General features: G+C 40.5%; 1 protein-coding gene across 4 annotated transcripts in view; it reads left to right on the top strand.

Annotated features, from left to right (window-relative positions):
• celsr2 (cadherin, EGF LAG seven-pass G-type receptor 2) overlaps positions 1–16,492 on the top strand; it is a 61,379-nt gene extending 44,887 nt beyond the window's left edge. Inside the window, exons 10-34 of one of the 4 annotated variants that reach the window (XM_071493680.1) lie at positions 389–568; positions 658–771; positions 1,285–1,441; positions 1,769–1,910; positions 2,027–2,147; positions 2,559–2,742; positions 2,896–2,997; positions 3,139–3,233; positions 3,740–3,949; positions 4,209–4,392; positions 5,365–5,683; positions 6,434–6,601; positions 6,737–6,860; positions 6,962–7,162; positions 7,287–7,461; positions 8,119–8,231; positions 8,677–8,759; positions 9,413–9,539; positions 9,630–9,740; positions 10,785–10,915; positions 11,011–11,096; positions 11,180–11,344; positions 11,875–12,057; positions 12,402–12,624; positions 15,156–16,492. In XM_071493680.1, the coding sequence (XP_071349781.1) occupies positions 389–568; positions 658–771; positions 1,285–1,441; positions 1,769–1,910; positions 2,027–2,147; positions 2,559–2,742; positions 2,896–2,997; positions 3,139–3,233; positions 3,740–3,949; positions 4,209–4,392; positions 5,365–5,683; positions 6,434–6,601; positions 6,737–6,860; positions 6,962–7,162; positions 7,287–7,461; positions 8,119–8,231; positions 8,677–8,759; positions 9,413–9,539; positions 9,630–9,740; positions 10,785–10,915; positions 11,011–11,096; positions 11,180–11,344; positions 11,875–12,057; positions 12,402–12,624; positions 15,156–15,180 (3,723 nt within the window). In that variant the 3' untranslated portion in view covers positions 15,181–16,492. Of the gene's footprint in view, positions 1–388; positions 569–657; positions 772–1,284; positions 1,442–1,768; positions 1,911–2,026; positions 2,148–2,558; positions 2,743–2,895; positions 2,998–3,138; positions 3,234–3,739; positions 3,950–4,208; positions 4,393–5,364; positions 5,684–6,433; positions 6,602–6,736; positions 6,861–6,961; positions 7,163–7,286; positions 7,462–8,118; positions 8,232–8,676; positions 8,760–9,409; positions 9,540–9,629; positions 9,741–10,784; positions 10,916–11,010; positions 11,097–11,179; positions 11,345–11,874; positions 12,058–12,401; positions 12,625–15,155 lie in introns of all 4 variants that reach the window. The other 3 variants (XM_071493683.1, XM_071493682.1, XM_071493679.1) reach the window with 3 other exon arrangements.
• The last annotated feature ends 3,311 nt before the right edge of the window (positions 16,493–19,803 follow it).

The raw sequence follows: 19,803 nt of genomic DNA, 5'->3' as shown, positions 1-19,803 counted from the left end.
TATCAGAGGACATTGAGACAAAACACAACCAATGATCAGACACTCATAACATCAGAGGAGATGACATTTTCAGCCCAGTGCTCAGCTACTTTATGACCCTGTCTAGACTTACGCCTCTCTGATGTTACACAACTGTCCGATAATCTATTTCCAGCCGAGCACACCTGTGATGAACAGCAATAAAAACTTTGAACTATGACTGTAGAGTGTGCAAAAAAGACTGTCAGAGCTCTGTTTCTATTCATCATGTGATGCAGACCTGATTTCATGGTGGTCTTTCTTTTTCGTTTCTCTCCTCTGCTCTGCCCTCCTCTGTTATTGAACATCGGTTCAATCTCCCTCCTGCTGTTTCTTCCCTTTTCTCTTGGTGCTCTCCCTGCTGTTGTAGCTGCGTGGGGGGAGGGTGTTGATGGGGCTGCACAGAGGCGAAGACTCCACCCTCTCCCGTTTGGAGGAGGTGCTGGTGAACGATGGAGACTGGCATCATTTGCAGTTTGATATCAGCAGTTTGGGAGGAGCAGCGAGCCTCCACAAAGCCGTGTTGTCTCTAGACCACGGACTCTACCTGGTGAGTCGTTGTATCTGTTACTGAAACTAAAAGAAAAAGACATTCCTCTTTCTTTGCCGTCTTAAAATCAGTATCATACACCTTTTCAGGCCAGTATGCAGGTGGACGGGAAGCTGCGGGACTCCAAACTGAAGACTGTGAGCGTCGGTGGTTTGGCAAGGCCTGATGGGAAAATTCTGCATGGCTTCCGTGGCTGTATACAGGTTTGTCCCTTCTGTACCCCATTCATATCCACATTTGTGATAATGTCTTTAAGTAAACAATATCCAAAGTATTTCAGTGAGCAACCCACTGAGTGAGAATTGGTTTGGTTTTCTTCTTAGTTTAGTTTTAGATGTTTAGGTTGCATATAAAACATTATTTTGATGATTATGTTTGAAGGTAAATCAGGTAAATCATGATTTTCAATAACCATGTTTCAACATGTAGTTACATGAAATTTATATAAAACTGGTTAAAACTGCTTTTTAGACAGACCCAAAAAAGGAACTTCTGTGTTTGAAACACCCCACAAGAAACACGTTGATTTCATCAAATCTGCAACATATTTTGAAATTTTCACTCTCCCATACTTGAGATCCATGTAGAGATTACAAATTTAGTTTCTGTTCAACTTTCATTTGTAAAACAGACATTTTATATCTGGACGTGACGCATCACTGTGTTGTGCTTCCACGTGTGCATGCTGTATCAGGGTTTTGTTTACTTCACTGTAGGGTCTACGTGTTGGTGGGGCTCTGAGTCTGTCTCAGGCCAGGAAGGTGAATGTGGAGCCGGGCTGCAGCGTGCCCGACCCCTGCAGCTCCAGCCCCTGTCCTGTCAACAGCTACTGCAGCGACGACTGGGACAGCTTCTCCTGCACCTGCCTCAGTGGTCAGTCAACAACAATGATCACAACATCGTCCACAACTGAAATGTTACTTTGAAAATTAGAAACCTTTTAGCTACTTTGTCAAATCCAATCCCTAAATATTTTTCATGTGAATATTATTTTCGACCTTTGTTAAATTGTGTTTCTGTCTTGAAATGCTCAGTCAAAACACCATTAAATAAAAATAGTTTAAAATGTTTTTAGTTAGTTCAAAAGCAGCTCTCATTTTTTCTGTAAACATGACACATTACAATATTTGCTTGTGCATCACATTTGTCCTTTTATGCATTATCCTGCCCTTGTGTCCCTGCATACCACAATTTTTACAGGCTACTATGGCACCAACTGCACTGATGTATGCTCATTGAACCCCTGTGAACACGAGTCAACATGCACCAGGAAGCTGAGTTCCTCTCGTGGTTACACCTGCGACTGTCCCAGCAACTACTTTGGCCATTACTGCGAGAAAAAGTACAGTTTTCCACATTTATGTTAAACTGTGTGTGTTGTTAGTCATAGCTCCTCAGGCAGTGTTTCATCACGCTGCAGGTAAAATGAACTAAACGGATAACGCATTATCTGCACAGGACGGACCTGCCGTGTCCAAGAGGTTGGTGGGGTTACAAGACCTGTGGTCCGTGTAACTGTCAGACAGACAAGGGCTTTGACTCCGACTGCAACAAGACCAGCGGAGAGTGTCGCTGTAAGGTGAGTTTGCTGGTCTGCAGCCCTGATTCATCACTCTGTAGCAAACAGACGAGTGTGAAGGTGCATAGTTGGATGTCTAAAGCTGTGTCTAATAACATACAGCAGGTACTATATAGTATTTATGACAGTATACTGTTTTTTTTAACTAAACAGAATGTTATACAACATGTACAACAACAGATGTTTCAAACTGCCAACAACGTGTCACAAAGAAAAAAGCACATTTAGCCTGTGCACAGAGTTTCTGGAGTAAAGTCAGAGGGAAACTCGTCCTTCAGCAGCCAGATGTTTTTGAACCAGCAGCTGCAGCTTCTTGTAGCTGTCAGATGCAGATGTATGAAAATGAAGTTATGAAAAATGGATGTTAAAAAATTGTTAATCAGCACTTCGTATCTCCAATCATGTTTCCAGGACAACCACTACCGTCCTGACGGCAGCGACACCTGCCTGCTGTGTGACTGCTACCCGGTAGGCTCTTTCTCCAGAGCATGTGACCGAGAGAGCGGCCAGTGTCAGTGTAAACCCGGTGTGATTGGACGCCAGTGTGACCGCTGTGACAACCCCTTCGCTGAGGTTTCTCCTAACGGCTGTGAAGGTCAGACTACATCAGATTGCCGTCAAGTTATTGAAATGCTTAATTTATAATCCTTTTTTTCATAAAGCTACAAATATATTAAAATACTTTTCCATTTTTATCCTCATCATCTCCCTCCCCCCCTCTCTCCTCACCTTCCTGCTCCTCTCTCAGTAATCTATGACAGCTGCCCTCAGGCCATCGAGGCTGGGATCTGGTGGCCCAGGACTAAGTTTGGTCTCCCTGCAGCAGTTCCCTGTCCCAAGGGAACACTCGGTATGATGGTTTTTCAGCAGCTCATCAAATTACCATATAATAATGGCAATATATGAAACTTGCCTCAAGCCCCTTCCTCAGCTGCAGTCTGCTCCTCACCTCTCATGATAATTCTCCTTCTCTTTCTCTCCTCCGTCCCAGGCACAGCAATCCGACACTGTGATGAGCACAAGGGCTGGCTGCCTCCCAATCTCTTCAACTGCACCTCTGTTACCTTCAGCAAGCTGAAAACGCTGGTGTGTAGCTCCTCTCTCTGTCAGTTTTAAATATAACCACACAACTTCCCCAGTAACATCCTCATTCAGGAGGATGTGGAGGAGTCTACAGCCAAGCTAGCAGCTCTGGGAGGCTGTGCTAAGTGCTAAGCGTGCTGACATGTTAACTATCACAATACTAACATTCACCATGTTAGTCATCTTAGCTTAGCGTGTTGTCATCCTAATATTTGCTCACTAGTGCAAAACACAAAGGACAGCTAAGGCTGAGGGGAATATTATTAGTTTGACAATCAATGTCAATGATATCAGCTTCAGGCTAGCGCTAGAGGAAAAGTCAAGGAGATAATCAGAGTCAATAGGATTGATCCTTTTGGAACCATGAATGTTTGCACAGAAATTTCATGGCAGTCCATCAAATACAAATACTGAGCCTCACTGCCAGCATGGCTAAAAAAAATGTATTACTAACTTTACCAAGTGTCTACAAGTCACTTGATGGTTGTGTTTTCCTTTTCTTCCTCCAGTCTGAGAAGTTTTACCGTAATGCATCGCTCCTGGACTCGGAACATGTTCAGCAGACAGCAGCCATGTTGGCCAACGCCACCTTGCACACAGAGAAATACTACGGCAGCGATGTGAAAGTGGCCTATCGGCTCACACAGAGTCTGCTGCAGCACGAGAGCAACCAGCAAGGCTTCAACCTCACGGCCACACAGGATGTCCACTTCACTGAGGTGAACAACCACACGCTGCCTGTACTGGAAACTCTCGTTCACACAGAGAGTAGTACTCGTAGCGCAGCATGAAAGAAAATAAAAACTGTAGATTGTTGCAGTTCTTGCGGTAAAGGAAACTGGTGAATAAACAGAAGGACAGTCTTGCTTGGTGGGACATCGCAGCCTTTCACGCTGTATCTGCAGGGAATACATCACACTTCATTTCACTCTCAACTGTGACATCCTGCCACACTGAACTCTTGCTGTTTTCTGACAGAATCTGGTGCGTGTGGGCAGCGCCATCCTGTCTCCAGACACTCGGCTGCACTGGGAGCTGATCCAGCATTCAGAGGGCGGCACAGCGGCGCTGCTGCGCCACTACGAGGAATACGCAAACACACTGGCACAGAACATGAGGAAGACCTACCTCAGCCCCTTCACCATCGTCACACCACATATAGGTGAGCGTTACCAGAGAATGTGAGATGTGATGTGCTGACAGCCTCTAACTGCCATAGATCATTTTTTATCGGGCATCATGTTAATTAATAAAGATTAGATTCTGTAAGTGCAGGATGAAATATAAAGTTTTGTAAATTTCTTGTTGATAGTATTTTATTTACTATTCAAATATATAACGATGCAGTAAATAATACACACAGTAAATAATTTGAGAACAGAAAACAGAATAAATCTGGGCTCATAGAACAAATAAAATAAGACAAACCAATTAACGACCAAATAAAAATACAAACAAAATACAACATATAGGGCAGCATATTTTCTCAGGACAAATAGCAGGAATATTTACTTTATATAAATATAAAAATGAAATCAAACTTTATAGTAATTCCCTTGATGATTAGTCCTCGCAATCAGAGATTTTTTTTACCGTCATGTGGGTTTTGTTTGACTCTTTGAATGACAGAGAACAAACCTTGATTAGATCTTTATAGATGCTCCTTTCCAGAGCATAGTTGTATAAAAATATCATGTTGCAGCATTAATCAAGAAAAAGGAGGGTTCCTCCTGTCATTGCTCTCTCATAACTTGGTAATCTTTTGTACAGGAGCATATTTAAAATTTGGATGTTTCTGACAATAAAACAAACTAAATCAAATCAAATTTCAATGAGAAGAGTTTGAGCTAAAGAGCCTGATTTTCTGAAAAAAAGAAAAAATTTGCATATTCATGGATGAAAGTTTGCTCTTGAAACATTTAACCGTTAAAATAACAGTGCTGAAGAAAAATACATTTTTCTACCAGAGTCATATTCTGACAGTGTGAGGAAGGCTTTGAAGCAGCATTGAGACCACCACCTGTAGGGAGACACATTTTACAAAAACGATGGTGTCATTTAACCTGAATAGACGAGGAATCTCTTTTAAAAATCTGTAAACGCTACACTCTGTCTTTCTCTCTCTTTTTCTCAGTCATCTCTGTGGACCGTCTTAAAAAGATGAATTTTGCCGGAGCCAAACTCCCACGGTACCAGTCCCTGAGGGGCCCTCGTCCTGCGGACCTGGAGACGGCCGTCACACTGCCCGACTCTGTCTTCCAACCACCTGTGGACACCAAGGGCCACAGACACCTGGATGTCTTTCCAGAGTCATCGCTCAGGAACCGCTCAGCTAACAGGAAGAGACGCCACCCTGACGACAGCCAGCAGGACGCCATCGCCAGCGTGATCATCTTCCACAGCCTGGCCTCGCTGTTACCAGAGAGCTACGATCCTGATAAGAGAAGTCTGCGGTGAGAATGACTTCAGCTGCTAGTTGACAAGAAAAATGCTTAAGTGTTTTAAGTGTTATGACCATTCTTGAATTTATTGGACAGTTGATAGTATAATTACATGATATGTGTCCTAACCAGTCAGCCAGAAGATCTTATTTTAATTTCACAATTTCCTGCACAATCCCCACAGAGTACAAGTGAAGACACTTTTATTTATTGTCTGAAAAAATCAGTGAATATTCTTTTTGATCACATTAACTCTGGATTTTTTTTGAACCAGTCTAGTTTGGTTGGTAGAGCTTCTGTTTTAGATAATATTTTATATAGTGAGAAACCTTTATCCAAAAATCAAATGAAAGTTGCAGGGTGATAAACATTTGATAGATTCTCTCAACTTCAGAGTAATGTTTGAGTTTTATAAAGTGTAAATGATTTCTATGATATATCTAACTTGCTTTGTGTCCAAGAGATGAAGAATTAAACACACCATTTACTCCTTTTTGTGTAATGTAGAGTAGAAACTACTGTGCCCGGCTGTTTTAGGAAATTACAGAGACCTTTAAATATGAAGCAATATGATGGTGACGGGTTTTCAATGATTTATATCTTCAGTAGGAACAAATGGGCTGAGTGCGACAGACCAGGCAGGGAATTAAAAAACTAACACATTGTTGGTTTTTGTCTTCTTATGGGCTTTGTTGACAGAAAACTCCCTTTAAAACTTTGCGGAGTTCAGGTCTTTTATCGTTTTGTTTATATTTGCCTCAGTGTCCCAAAGCGTCCGGTCATCAACACTCCTGTGGTGAGTATCACGGTGCACGACAACGACGAGCTGTTGCAGCACACGCTGGACAAACCCATCACCGTGCAGTTCCGTCTGGTCACCACTGAGGAGCGCTCCAAACCCATCTGTGTGTTCTGGAACCACACCATACTGTGAGTATATATACACACACACACACACACACACACACACACACACACACACACACACACACGATGCTGACACTAGAAACCAGATGAAGTTGTGTTACTCTCTCATTGTCCTATGGTCTTTGTGTTTTATATCAGTGCTGGTAACGGTGGGTGGTCAGCGAAGGGCTGCGAGGTGGTTTTCAGAAACAGCACCCACATCAGCTGTCAGTGTTATCACATGACCAGCTTTGCTGTGCTCATGGACATCTCCAGGAGAGAAGTGAGTGATACCACAACCTTCTAGCTTCTCCTGATCCACCAATAACACCGCGTTTTTTAAAGACTCAACCGTTTTCCCCCTAATTGTGATGTTTGTGTCAGAACGGAGAGATCCTGCCGATCAAAGTGCTGACGTGGAGCACAGTGGGTGTGACGCTGGGCTTCCTCTTCCTCACCACCATCTTCCTCCTCTGTCTGAGAGCGATGCAGTGCAACAAGACGAGTATAATCAACAATGGAGCCACCGCGCTCTTCCTCTCTGAGCTCACCTTCATCCTGGGGATCAACCAGGCCGACAACCTGGTAAACAATCCGTTTTTCCACTTACTTTACTTATACTATCACAGGATATACACCATAATGTTCCCCTGTGTCCCTCAGTGTTTTAATCTTCCCTCCTCATTTCTCCGTCACCTTCTCCCTGCAGTTTTTGTGCACAGTCATCGCCATCCTGCTGCACTTCTTCTACCTCTGCACTTTCTCCTGGCTCTTCCTGGAGGGGCTGCACGTCTACCGCATGATCAGCGAAGTGCGAGACATCAACTATGGACCCATGAGATTTTACTACCTAATTGGCTGGGGAGTACCTGCCTTCATTACAGGTCTGAACCCTCATTTTATCAAATAAGAACACAACAATGAACCCACAGTACAGGGAGACAGCCTGGGTGATTCATACATTAAATTGCATCTTATATCTCTAAATGCGGACTTCACTTTCTTTAACAATGTCCTGTCAGTGCGTCGTGAAAATCAACTTGTACAGACTTATTTATTGTATAACTTTCATTATTTTTGCCTGGTATCCGGGGATAGTTTTAAAATTCTTTCTTTCTTTAAATTTTTAAAGATGTGTCTGACAATTTTCTGATCAATCATTATTAAAGATGCTTGCAGTTTTCTAATGTGATTCCTCACACTGGTCTGACCTCAGTAGGGAAGTAACAGTCAGATAATGTGTCGTCTTCCAGTAAAATGTTATCGAGTCAGCTTTCAGCTTAACTGTAGTAAAAATCAGGGCTTAATGTTTTATTTTGGAAACAAAGTTGTTGTGCATTATCTGACTACTTCAGATGAACCTCAGGACGGAAAAAGGTTTCAACATAAGCTAAAAGGAATCAAGATGAAAACTGATATATGTTATATGAGCAAAGGGAAATGCTGCTCATTGGCACATGTCATAAATACTGAAAAACAACTGATAAATTGGATGATTAAGAGTTTGGTGCTACTGCCTGTCTTTCTGGGTTTGTCTCCAGGCTTGGCCGTGGGACTGGACCCTGAAGGCTACGGGAACCCAGACTTCTGCTGGTTGTCAATGTATGACACTCTCATCTGGAGCTTTGCTGGACCCATCGCCTTGGTGGTGTCGGTGAGTCCCTGCAAACCCCTGCAATCGACTTGTGGAGACTGTGTCATTATTTACTTCACATAGTAACAGCAGTATAACGCTTATTAAGTTAAGTGATTTTAAATGCTTCAAATGTGCTATTAACAAAAAAGTACTGGAAAAAACTTGCTACAGATTGTAGTTTTCACATTGTGTTACTGTGTTACCTCGTCTTTCCCAACACCGCGGTCGTTATGACAGACAACACGCTGACTCATGATGATCTCATCAGAGTGGCACTAGAGATGTTGTTACAGTGAACTCACCCATCACTGTTCAGCTGAATTAATGTCAACATGCATTTAAATTCACTCACCTGAAAAAACAACCTCGGAGAAAAAAAATAGACAGAGATTAATTTGATGTTCACTTTCACAAGCTCCCGCCGTGTTTTTAGTGGTGATGCAGTTTAATGTTTTGTCCACAGATGAACATCTTCCTGTACATCCTGTCGTCCAGAGCCTCCTGCTCCCTGAGGCACCACAGCATCGACAAGAAAGAGCCTCGTGTGTGAGTGTCCCAACGTTTTCCCCCGAACATAAACACCAACATCTGTTAGCTCACTGCCTGCTTCAGAGAGACTCAGAGTCGTTTTTGCAGGCAGGGAAATTTGTTTTTGCTCAGTATTATCTGATTGTCTCTGTGTTTAACAGAGAATCTGCTGTTACCCCTAAAGCCAACTTTCGGATCAAACCGGAAAAACCAGAACAACAGCCATTTAAATGATGTCAGCGATGGATCTGATCAAACATTTCCTTTGATCACCTCTAAAAATAGCTCAGTATATCTGTCCCTGTTGGGCTGACTGAACAGCATTATAAAGAAGTTCACATTAATACATATGAAATAAAAAGCACCTGTTCTTATGCTAAAGTACATTTCACAGCAACATCACAAGCATTTCAAACGCTGGACTTTGTAACTCCGACAAAGCTTTAGTTTTGGTTGGTCTTTCCTCAGGTTTTTGATCACAGCTCTTCATGGAACAAACAATGTGCTGCTCTGTTTCTCAGATTTTACTGAACTCCTGACCTTGTTTTCGGTGCATTCTTGTCTCTTATCATCAACTTCCATCTTCAGATCAGTGAATGCATAAAAATCATCCTGATAGCTCCTCGCTAAATTCACTCTGTGTTCTCTCTCATGTGATTCATGTTCAGCAGCTCAGGCCTGAAGACCGCAGGTGGCGTCCTCCTCCTTGTTTCAGTCACGTGTTTTCTGGCGCTCCTGTCCGTCAACAGCGACATGATCATCTTCCACTACCTGTTCGCTGGGTTCAACTGTGTACAGGTGAGCTCTCCAGTTCCCCCAGAAACAGTGTGAAAGGATGACTCTGTCTTTTGTCCTGACCACCTTCTCTCTCCTGTCGTCCAACCCCAGGGTCCTTTTGTCTTCTTCTTCCGCATTGTCTTCAATAAGGAAGCGAGGAACGCCATGAAATACTGCTGCAGCCGCAAGCGCCCGGATCACATGATCAAATCCAAGACCTCTGTGAGTCCCTCGCTGTGAAAATACTACATTTAGTCAGCACAAATCTGTAATACACACAACATTTGTATCTCAGATCTCAACAGTGTCAACTGTGTAAAAATGGCTCAAACTGAAAATATTGCTACTGTTATATTTTTTCGTACTGTTAAAAGAGGCAAAAAGGCAAAAACTATCAAGTTGTGCCTGTGTAGCCAAAGCCAGACTCATCTTATTCGTCCATTTTTATCTAAAAACTATTAAAAACAAATCAATGAGTGTAAATTGCACAACTGAGAATAATCCCCAACAAATCCTCTATTTTCTGGTGTTTGCTAAAAACACGTCTTTTTAAAAATGAAATTGTTAATAAAGATTTATGCTTAAGAAGGAAACACTGGGTTTGGAGTTGATATAGAAGCATAGACAGACCATGATAATCAGAATTTTATCATGAAATGAAGACGCTGATGAAGTGTTATCACTGCCGAACATTAATTTAAAAACTTGTATAGCACTGAAATATTTCATTATATATTAAAACTATCCATCTATTTTTTTGTGGTTTGAATTCATGGTGCAAAGTTTTAAGGCTTTTTTTCTTTCTGTTTTTTTGACTCACAAAACTTGAATGAAATTACATTATGAGTTGTGTTCTGTCAATTATGTAATCCAAAAAAGACAAACTCAGATTTGTGACTGGAAACCATTCATGTTCAATGTATCTGATTTTGTTAACCTGAAAACAAAATCTAAACTGCATAAATTCATAAACCATTCACTGCTTGACGTGAAATCAGATTTCAGCATTTAGTGATGCAGTTTCATAATCGTGTTAATTATGGTCTTTCTTTGCTGAGTGCCTTGGATGGAGAAGTCAGAAAGTATTGAGAGAGGAACTAGTGTTTTCATGGGATTTCATGACAAGAAGAAAAATGTAGAGTAACACAAAAATTATCCTTAAAGCATCATAATCAGTATTTGTCTTTTATCAGCAGCTAAAACCAATGTACAAGAAACAATATATATGGCCTGTTTTTATTCATAAAACACTTTCTGTATTTTTAGGGCTACAAATGCAACACGAACTACATGGACAGCAGGTTGTACCACCTTCCCTTCGGAGACTCCAGTGTGTCTCTGAACGGCACCATGCAGAGCGGCAAGAGCCAGCAGAGCTACGTGCCGTTTGTGCTCCGGTAAGGAAATAATGTTAAGAATTAAAATTAATATTCTGCATTAGCTGCTGCGGTGATAGGAGCAGATGTGAACTGACCTTTTTGTGTCTTTTCAGGGACGACGGCTTGAGTAACAGTCAGGCGCACATCGCTCTGAACGACCACACGTCACTCTTTCATGAAACTAAAGAGCACTTGGACGGTACTTTTTCTTATTCATCGTCTCTGATTCACTGGACCTGCATGGAAAGGCAGTTCTAGATTAACTTTTGTCTCTCTGTGTAGATCGCGACAGCGACTCGGACAGCGACCTGTCTCTGGAGGATGACCAGAGCGGTTCCTACGCCTCCACACACTCCTCTGACAGCGAGGACGAGGAGGGTCCTCTCCCCCCAGAGGAATGCTGGGAAAACCTGGTTTCCAATGGGGGCAAGAGATCCCAACCACACGGTACGCTCATCTGGAAGCTAGCCCCACAGATTTTATATTTTCACATAAAATCACATGTATTATTTTACTTGAGTTTTATAAAACAAGAAAGGACATATCATTTCCAGCCACCTGAATATAAAATACTGCAGCAACTTGCAAAACAATTAAAAAGTATTTTTTAAGGCTCAGAGGATGGAATCTTTTTTTCATCCAGAAAACAGTCTGGGGTTTTTTTTAGGGCAATTATTTTTCAGAAAATGGGATTGTCATCACTGTGACTGGAATGTAATGGAATTGCATGAGAGGCACAAAGTGAGACTAATCTGAACTATTTCACCTGTGTGGACCAAATGCACAAAAACACCTTCATAAACCAGGAAGAATAATAAATTGATGCAGCTGTTGAGGAAAACATACCGGTGTTATAGTTAATCCCTTATTAAATTACTAGTCGTAGTCATAGTCATAGTAAACACCGTTGCATTAAACTGAGTTACATACTGAGTCATTTTCCTAGATTTCATCCATTCTTTGTGTTTGTTCTCCAGACAACAGTTTGAGTAAGATGCACTGGCCTGGAGATTACGCAGGAGTGAGCGACAGCGAACTGAAGACAGAACCTGAGCCGAGCCTCGGCCGTGACACTCGGATGTCATCAGACGACCGGACACAGGACACCATGATGGTGCTTCTGCCCAGTCTGCCCAACTTCAACGCCCACCCTCACAAAGGTGAGGTTCAGCCCAGCGCACATGCCAGCAGGAGTCTGGACATTATGTACACCTTTACCAAGTGGTTTTTTTTAACATATTATTGAGACTGAAACTATGTCCTTATTGTCATGAAATAAGTTTTAAAAAATCACCATGTAGTCTGACAGAGATTCGCATCAGTATCAGTGTTGTTCAGCCCATTTCAAGAACATATGTAAAGTCTTTAGCTTGTTTGACAAGTAAATTATCCCACCATGTTATTTGATTTTAAATATATGAGTAAATGACATTTTTTTCAGATTGTTTCCCTCTGTTGTTGTGTTTTCATACAAACATCACATCTTGTTTTTAATCCAATGCAGGGATCTTAAAGAAGAAGCAGCTTTCTCCCATCGTGGAGAGGAACGGTCTCAGTCGCATCCACAATGAACTGTGTGAAAAGGCCCCAGGCACGGCGTCACCGCAGGGATCCTCCTCTAGTGACGGTCGAGCCGGCCCGGCTAAACCCAGCCTACCTGATCAGCTGAACGGTGTCGCCATGAGCATCAAGGCAGGGACGGTGGACGGAGACTCATCGGGATCAGAGTGAGTATTAACACACGCTAAGACACAAAGATAGAAATATATCTGAGACACGAATAGAAAAAAATCCTTAAACCGACCAAATGTTGTTTTGTGCAGAACTAAACTCACCGTCAGTGTGAACATGTCCAGCGTTGTGTCACTGTTTGTTACAGAAGTCATTCAGTGTTTCGTTCAACTGTCTGTGTCAAACTACGACTTGTGCTGCCGTCCTCACCGATTGTTGTTTTCATTGCTTGTAGTCGGTCTCATTTCCACCTAATTATCTCAAATGTTAATGTGAAGCCAAATGAAGACAGCACCATCCTGCTATTACGGACGGAGAGATCCTAAACACTTTCAATTAATCTATAATTTAACTGGACCCACAACAGTGAATCTGAATGTAGTTCTGAGTCATAAAACAATGTGAATGGCCATTTTAAAAACAGGTTTGATCAGACAGCAGCTGTTGTATCCATCTATTTTATACTCACTGCTCATTTATCACATAGACATTTTATTTTTACAGCCATCCTAGTGGACATGTAGCTCCAGTTTGCTGTGTCCCTCTCAAAGTAATTAATGTTGGACAAATCCACAGTCCTAGTTCAGTGTAAAATAAAACAGAAAAAGCAAACATGATCCCAAAAGCAAAAATAGCTGATTTATTGTAAGGGTGAATAGGAATATATCTATAAATAGGCAGGGTACTGTTGAAATTAATTTGATTCTTGTACCAATACCTGACTCTCGGTATCGATAGCTAAATGACTTTTAAAAAAATTTTACTTTGAAAAATATAAACATGTTTTATTCAGGTATAACACATAAAAGCATCAAGACTTTACACTTAGGCTAAAAACACTGGGTGTTTGGCATTTTTATTTGTCATGTGTGATTATTTGATTATCAAAGTAGTTGCAGATTGATTTTCTGTCAATGGACTAAGTGATGAATCGACTCACTGTTGATGCTCTGTACGTTTTTCAACAAAAGCTCATTTTTCATCTAACAAAGGAAGCCTGTTGTCTAAACACAGGCAGCTGTTAGACTTTGCCCACTGGAAAGTCTAAAATTGGCAAAAATTTTGATTTAAAATTATGAACTGTCTGATTAAAGACCACAAATCTGACCAGGGTACTACAGTTTTTGATCCTCACACATTTCCATCAGTACCACCAAAGTACTTAGGTTCAGTACTCATCTCTAACAATATGCCATCTGAGAGGGTCAGGAGAGAGAGGACCTGTTGTGGAAATACACAATGTTTGAAATAAACACCAGATTTGTCTGTGATTTATTGCTGTACGAACTGTTTGGCACAGCAGAGTTTTCCCTGCTTTAACTGCACTGATCTGTGCATGAAAAGCTGCAGATGCATGTGCAGTATGAAGACAATGATGGCTCACCATAAAATACACTTATCTACTCTGTGTACTTTTGCAAATGTGTGGCGAGTATAAAGTAGAGACACACTGTGGATACACAATAAGACCAGAGAATAGATTGTCTGCCTCTAAAACACCTGGTTGAGACATGAACATGTTGTGTCTCTTAAAGGCAAATATCAAAGCCACTTTGAAACACACTTCTTGAAATAGAGCAGAAAAAAACATAAATTATAGTTCACTAATCAACTTTCTTTGCCCCTTTTCTCTTTCCAAAAATCATAGATTTTTATTCTTTAATTTTATCCCATGAAGCTCTGATTCTGATTAATTCAGAAACAATCAGGATCACTTGCTGTGTCTCAAATCGGATACTTCAGTCAGTACACTCACATGTAGTACACTGTGTACTCAGCATACCCACTGGCATGGTGCGTGACTTCCAACAGAGTAGTGATGCCCCAAATCAAACTCTGCCGTTGTGCACTCACCAGAAATGATGACTGCACCAGGTGACAGCTACTGTCGCCTGCCTGCGGCCCGCCGTCCTCACTTGATTTGAAAATGAATCTTTTACTTCCCCATACATTGCTCCTGTGTCATGCAACATGGACATTAGGCGGCCACCAGCACCGACAATGTGTCCTCCTTGCTCAGTCGATGTTTTCACAAGTTTGAAAATATGTTGGTGGTTCCTCCCCTTCCACTAAGCAGCCAACATGGTGACTGTTGAGGGGGAAGTGTGCTTTGTTTTACAGTCAACTCTTTGACCATGGAGAGCACCACGCGGGTACTTGTAGTGCACTGCATGTTGCCATACTCGGCGCTTGTGCACTTAAAATAGCAATTGTGAGTATGGAAGTAAGTAAGAATTGAGACACAGCAACTGTCTTCAGATTGGTGCATCATTTTAGCATCTGTCACCCCTCACAGTGTGTGTGTGTGTGTGTGTGTGTGTGTGTGTGTGTGTGTGTGTGTGTGTGTGTGTGTGTGTGTGTGTGTGTGTGTGTGAGTGAGTGTGTGAGAGAGTTTCATTGCCTCACGTGTTTTTTTTTTTTTGTGTTCTTTCTTGTTTTGCGCCTCATTTGTCTTCAACACCTCTCCATCCATCCTCCTCATCCTCATCATCATCGTCCTCCTCCATGCACCATCCTGTTTTCCCAGCAGCCACTGCAACACCGCCATGTGACCGCGTTGACGGAGGGGTGTGTCTTTGCAGGTAATAGAGCCTCCTTCCTGAACGCTGACTGCAAACAGGGAGCACAGGACTTCCCCTTTAAAAAAAAAAAAAAAAAAACAATGTGGAAAAAGGAGGAGTTCCCCTTCGTCATCAAGATCCTCTGAAGGTGTGAGAGAGAGAGAGAGAGAGTGGGTGTGTGTGTGTGTGTGTGTGTGTGTGTGTGTGTGTGTTCATATATGTGTGCCAAACCTCAGGAGTCACTGCACTGGCCCAGGCTCACGCACACTGACATGAGTCTCACTCTCCCTTTAAAGAAATCATTTTGTTTACATACTTGAAGCAATGCACTTTTTATTTACTGCTCAGATTTGTTGGCAGTTGACTTTTTTTGTAGTGTTTTTTTGTTCCTGGGTATATATTTTGTTTTGAAGACTGTGGAACAATAAAGAGGTCATGTTTTTTTTTTTTTTTTTTTGGGGTGGGTCATTTAGTTGTAGACTTGCAAACATTCAGGGATATTCCTTTTTCATGCATAGCTACTTTGTCTTTCTTGCTACTTTGTCTGGTTTGCCTGCTTATGTTACTGTTGGAGCCGTTCGTGTTTGTGCCAGTCTGAGGTTTGATGAGTTCAGACTCAGGTTATTGAGTTGTTTTACATGCCTGAAATGTCCAAGAGGCACAGAACGATCAAGTGCAGGTCGTTCGCAGACGCAGAGAGGCTCTTCAAATCGTCATATCTGCCTGATGCTCCGTATAAGCTACTTCTCACTAACGAAGGATGTTTCCAGAGGCAACAACTGGAGAGACTGCTCGGCCTTCGAGGGGTAAACCTGCATGTGTAGAGCTAAAAAGGACAAAGGACTCAAAGGACTTTTGATACATCCTTTTTTTGTTTGTTTTTTGTAAATCAATGGGAGCGCATTTTTTATGGACGTTAAAAGTGCTCTCATTTTTCATCGATTCATCTGAGGGATGAACAAATTTGTTCGAGTTCAGTGACTAAACAGCTGTATTTTATAGATTAGCTATGGAGCTTTTGTCTTTTGTAAAATAATGAAATACATGCAAATGTGTGCTGTAATACTATTTGAGCTGTAATCCATTTCTACTGTACAGAGTGGCCTGTAAATGAATCAAAAACATATCTTTAAATGTAAGTAAATATGTAAACTTCCTTCACACATTCAGACTCTGTTTTTAGGAATTTACTCTGTTACATTCAGTCAAATCGATGTGATGTTTGAGGATGCCATTTTTTTTTTTTTTTTTACCAACCATATGAATTTCATGTATACATTTCATGCCATGAGAATCAGCACTACCAGGTCAATCATATCAACTCTGGTATCCCAACAGTGGATTGTTACTTTTACTCTGCCGCTCCTGTTTTTACTGATTAAACTGTTTTCTACCATTTCCATCTTACCTCACGTCTTTTATCACTGCCAAGGAAAATAACATTGCTTTTTAAATTTTTATCATGGAAATATCAGCCTGTTTACTGGATTAATTTCATTTTAATCTGTTAACTTGTAGTTGATGCTTAAAGCAGACGTTTGACACTTGTTCACTTCAGATGACACAGAGTGGAGAGTTCATGGGGACCACTGATACCATGCTCAGGGCAAGTATGAAGATAATGCTGGTTAGCTTAGCTTAGCACAAAGACTGGAAAAAGAGGAAATTCCCCTCAAAAGCACATTAAAAGCTCACCAATCAACATGTTATATCTTGTTTGTTGAATCTGGACAAAATATAAAGAGTCTGAGAAGTTAGGGGAATCAACTATATATTTTTCTAATTTTCTTTATATAAATATATGAGCAAAGAGCTTCGAGCATATGTGTTCAGGTGGTATGCACCCTAACCACTTGGCTATCAGGTCACCTCAAAACATGAGTTTCAAAGTAACTTGAAGTGTTTTGATTTGAAATGATGAGTTGAATGAATTAAGTGCTGAAGGTCACTCATCTCAATAAATTGAATTAACATGACAAGCGAAATTTAATTAGCTGCTGTTAGAAGAAAAAAAAATTTAAATCAATTTTAAAGGCCTTTCAATTTTATTTTTAAGTTGAAATAAGAAGAAGAAGGCGGAGTTTGTTACCTTGGGAAGATCCAGGCTAGCTAATTGCCTCTGATTCGGTCTTTATGCTAAGCTAAGCGTGCATGAAGACTAAGTCTATCATTCATGGAACATATCAGAAAGCCAAATAAGACCAAATTAACCTTTAATGCTCCTGCTGAAAAATGGCCTGTTGCAGTGAAAATAAAAGAATGAATTGTAGTTGCAAAAATCAAACCAGGCTCCATCTATACATGTATAAAAAGGGAAAAAAGTTTGATTTATATTTCTTAGCATTTATTTAGCTAAAGCTAAATAGAAACAATGTACTCATACATCGAATGATTTTGATTTGAGTGGTGGCTGTGAGCTGTTTTCTGTAAAATTGTATCCACTCTCCCAAACAAATGATGAAAATTACATGTGCAAGTCCAAAGATGTTGTGCACCAACTTTGAAGTTTTAATAAACCATAGAAGAGTTTGAAGTTTTAAAATTAGTGTTAAAATTAGAATATCAATATTCTAATTGATATTATTTTGACTTTCAATTAGAGGGAACAGCTGTTTTTTTAACTTAAAAGAATTGCTTGATATTTTTGCAAATATGCTAACAAAGATACACTGTAATGTGCACTGAGACATCAGAAGCTTTTTACTGGAGAGTAAATATTTTAATCCCCAATATTCTTATGAAGAACACAGGAGGCCACCCTCCTATGTTCAGAGGGTTCAGCCAAAGTGAATGAAACAGATGAAAGATTCAGCTACAGCAGGGAGAGACATGAAAGATGTATGACAGTGTCATTTAGTTCATTTTTAAGCTGCATGCCAGCAACACAACGGTTTGATGTGAGTAGAATCTCACATCCTGTGGAAACACATTTGATATCTGACTTTGTAGTTTTAGAGCCTCATCTTCAAATCAAGTCACACAGATAAAAGGATTTTTAAATCATGATAAATGTGTTGCCGTCATTACAGATATTAAATAATTTGTGATTTAATGGGCCATTTCATTAGATAAAATACACATTTTACTTTTTTATTGTTTAAAAGAATACCATTAGCAAAAAGGAGTAGTAGTTTTTGAGCTCTCCAAAATGCTCTTAAATCTGGACTAAAATATTAAATATCCATGCAGTTATTTGTGGTTTACATCATTTACAAAACAAACATTTTAATGTGTTTAAGTTGTATTTGTGAAAATTCTCGTCAGCAGTGGTGGGAGTAAGTCCTCCGGTCATCTGCCCCAGTTTCCACATTTAAATCAGTTAAAAGACAGTGGTCATGAGAAGTGTAGTTTTATTTTCAACATTAATAAAAACTGCTGCAGCTGCTTACACCTTATAAATCTGAATAACTGATATTTGACATTCTGTAGGAATTTAGAGTCTGTGACTACAAGTCACCCACTGCTACGGTTATTATTATAGTGTTATTATTACCTTCACCAAGGAGATTATGTTTTCACCCATGTCTGTTTATTTGTCAGCAAAAAGTACTGAACTTGCACCAAACTTGGTGGAAGGATGGGACGTAGGCCGTGAAAGAACGCTTTACATTTTGGTGCTATGTTCTCTTTCCTCCTGCAATAATTTTGGACTTAGCCCCTCCCCTTTATAGCTGGTTTGCAGGCATCACTAGAAATCACATTTCATATTTCAATCATATTTCAAAAACAAATATTTAAATAAAAAAGTCAAGTCGTTGTGTTTTGACTCATCTGTCTCAAGTCAAGTTTATCAGTGTTTGTCAAGCAGGTCTCAAGTCCACTGAATGATTTTCAGTCATACTCTGGTTGTATATGAGCAGGACTTTGTGTTGTGAGTCAGTGGTCAGTGTTGTTGTCTGCAGTGAGCCGTCAGTAGTGTTGCTTCTGTCAAAACAGATCTGACCCTGCTCACATTATTTCAGGATATTACAATCACGGAGCAGAATGAGGCGTAAAGAAACCCACTAGGTGGTGCTGATGCTGCTTACCTGTATTTCCTTTTTATCACTAACCAGGTCGCACACTGTAGGTTACCCAGTCTACTGACCTTCACCTTGTTCTGAAATGAAAACACAATAATTTTATACAAACAAATAACAAACAATAATTTTATACAAACACTTCTCTCACAAAGCATTAATGCTACTAGAGAGTTGCAAATAATTACTTTACTTTCGTTACTGGGTCATTAACTGCTTAACTGGTTAACATCAACTAGTCCTTAACGATAACAAAAAATCTACTTGATAAATAATTAATATGCCACTGAGAACTTATTATTTAACAATTAAATAGTAAAATCCCCAATTCAGTAAGTTTCAGTACTAGATATTACAGCAGAAAAAATGAACTAACACTGTAGAGGGGGCCTGAAATTCTCCCGCTTGGCCATCATACTGCACTGGACACACTGACATTTTGTTGCAAGTTAACCAACAAAATGTTTCCTAAACTTATGTTACAATTTTAAACTTCTTAAAATGTGCCACATCCACAATTTGTGATTTACAGCAGTGATTACCAACATAGGTACTGACCACCGCAAAGGGCTGCATGGAAAAAAGAAAAAAAAAA

The sequence above is a fragment of the Trachinotus anak genome, unplaced genomic scaffold (genome assembly GCF_046630095.1).
Source record: "Trachinotus anak isolate AG129_WGS33_773 ecotype Australia unplaced genomic scaffold, CSIRO_AGI_Tana_v1 ptg000013l, whole genome shotgun sequence".
Lineage (NCBI taxonomy): Eukaryota > Metazoa > Chordata > Actinopteri > Carangiformes > Carangidae > Trachinotus > Trachinotus anak.
The sequence above is the reverse complement of the archived record's forward strand: the minus strand, read 5'-3'. Positions and strand labels throughout refer to the sequence as shown.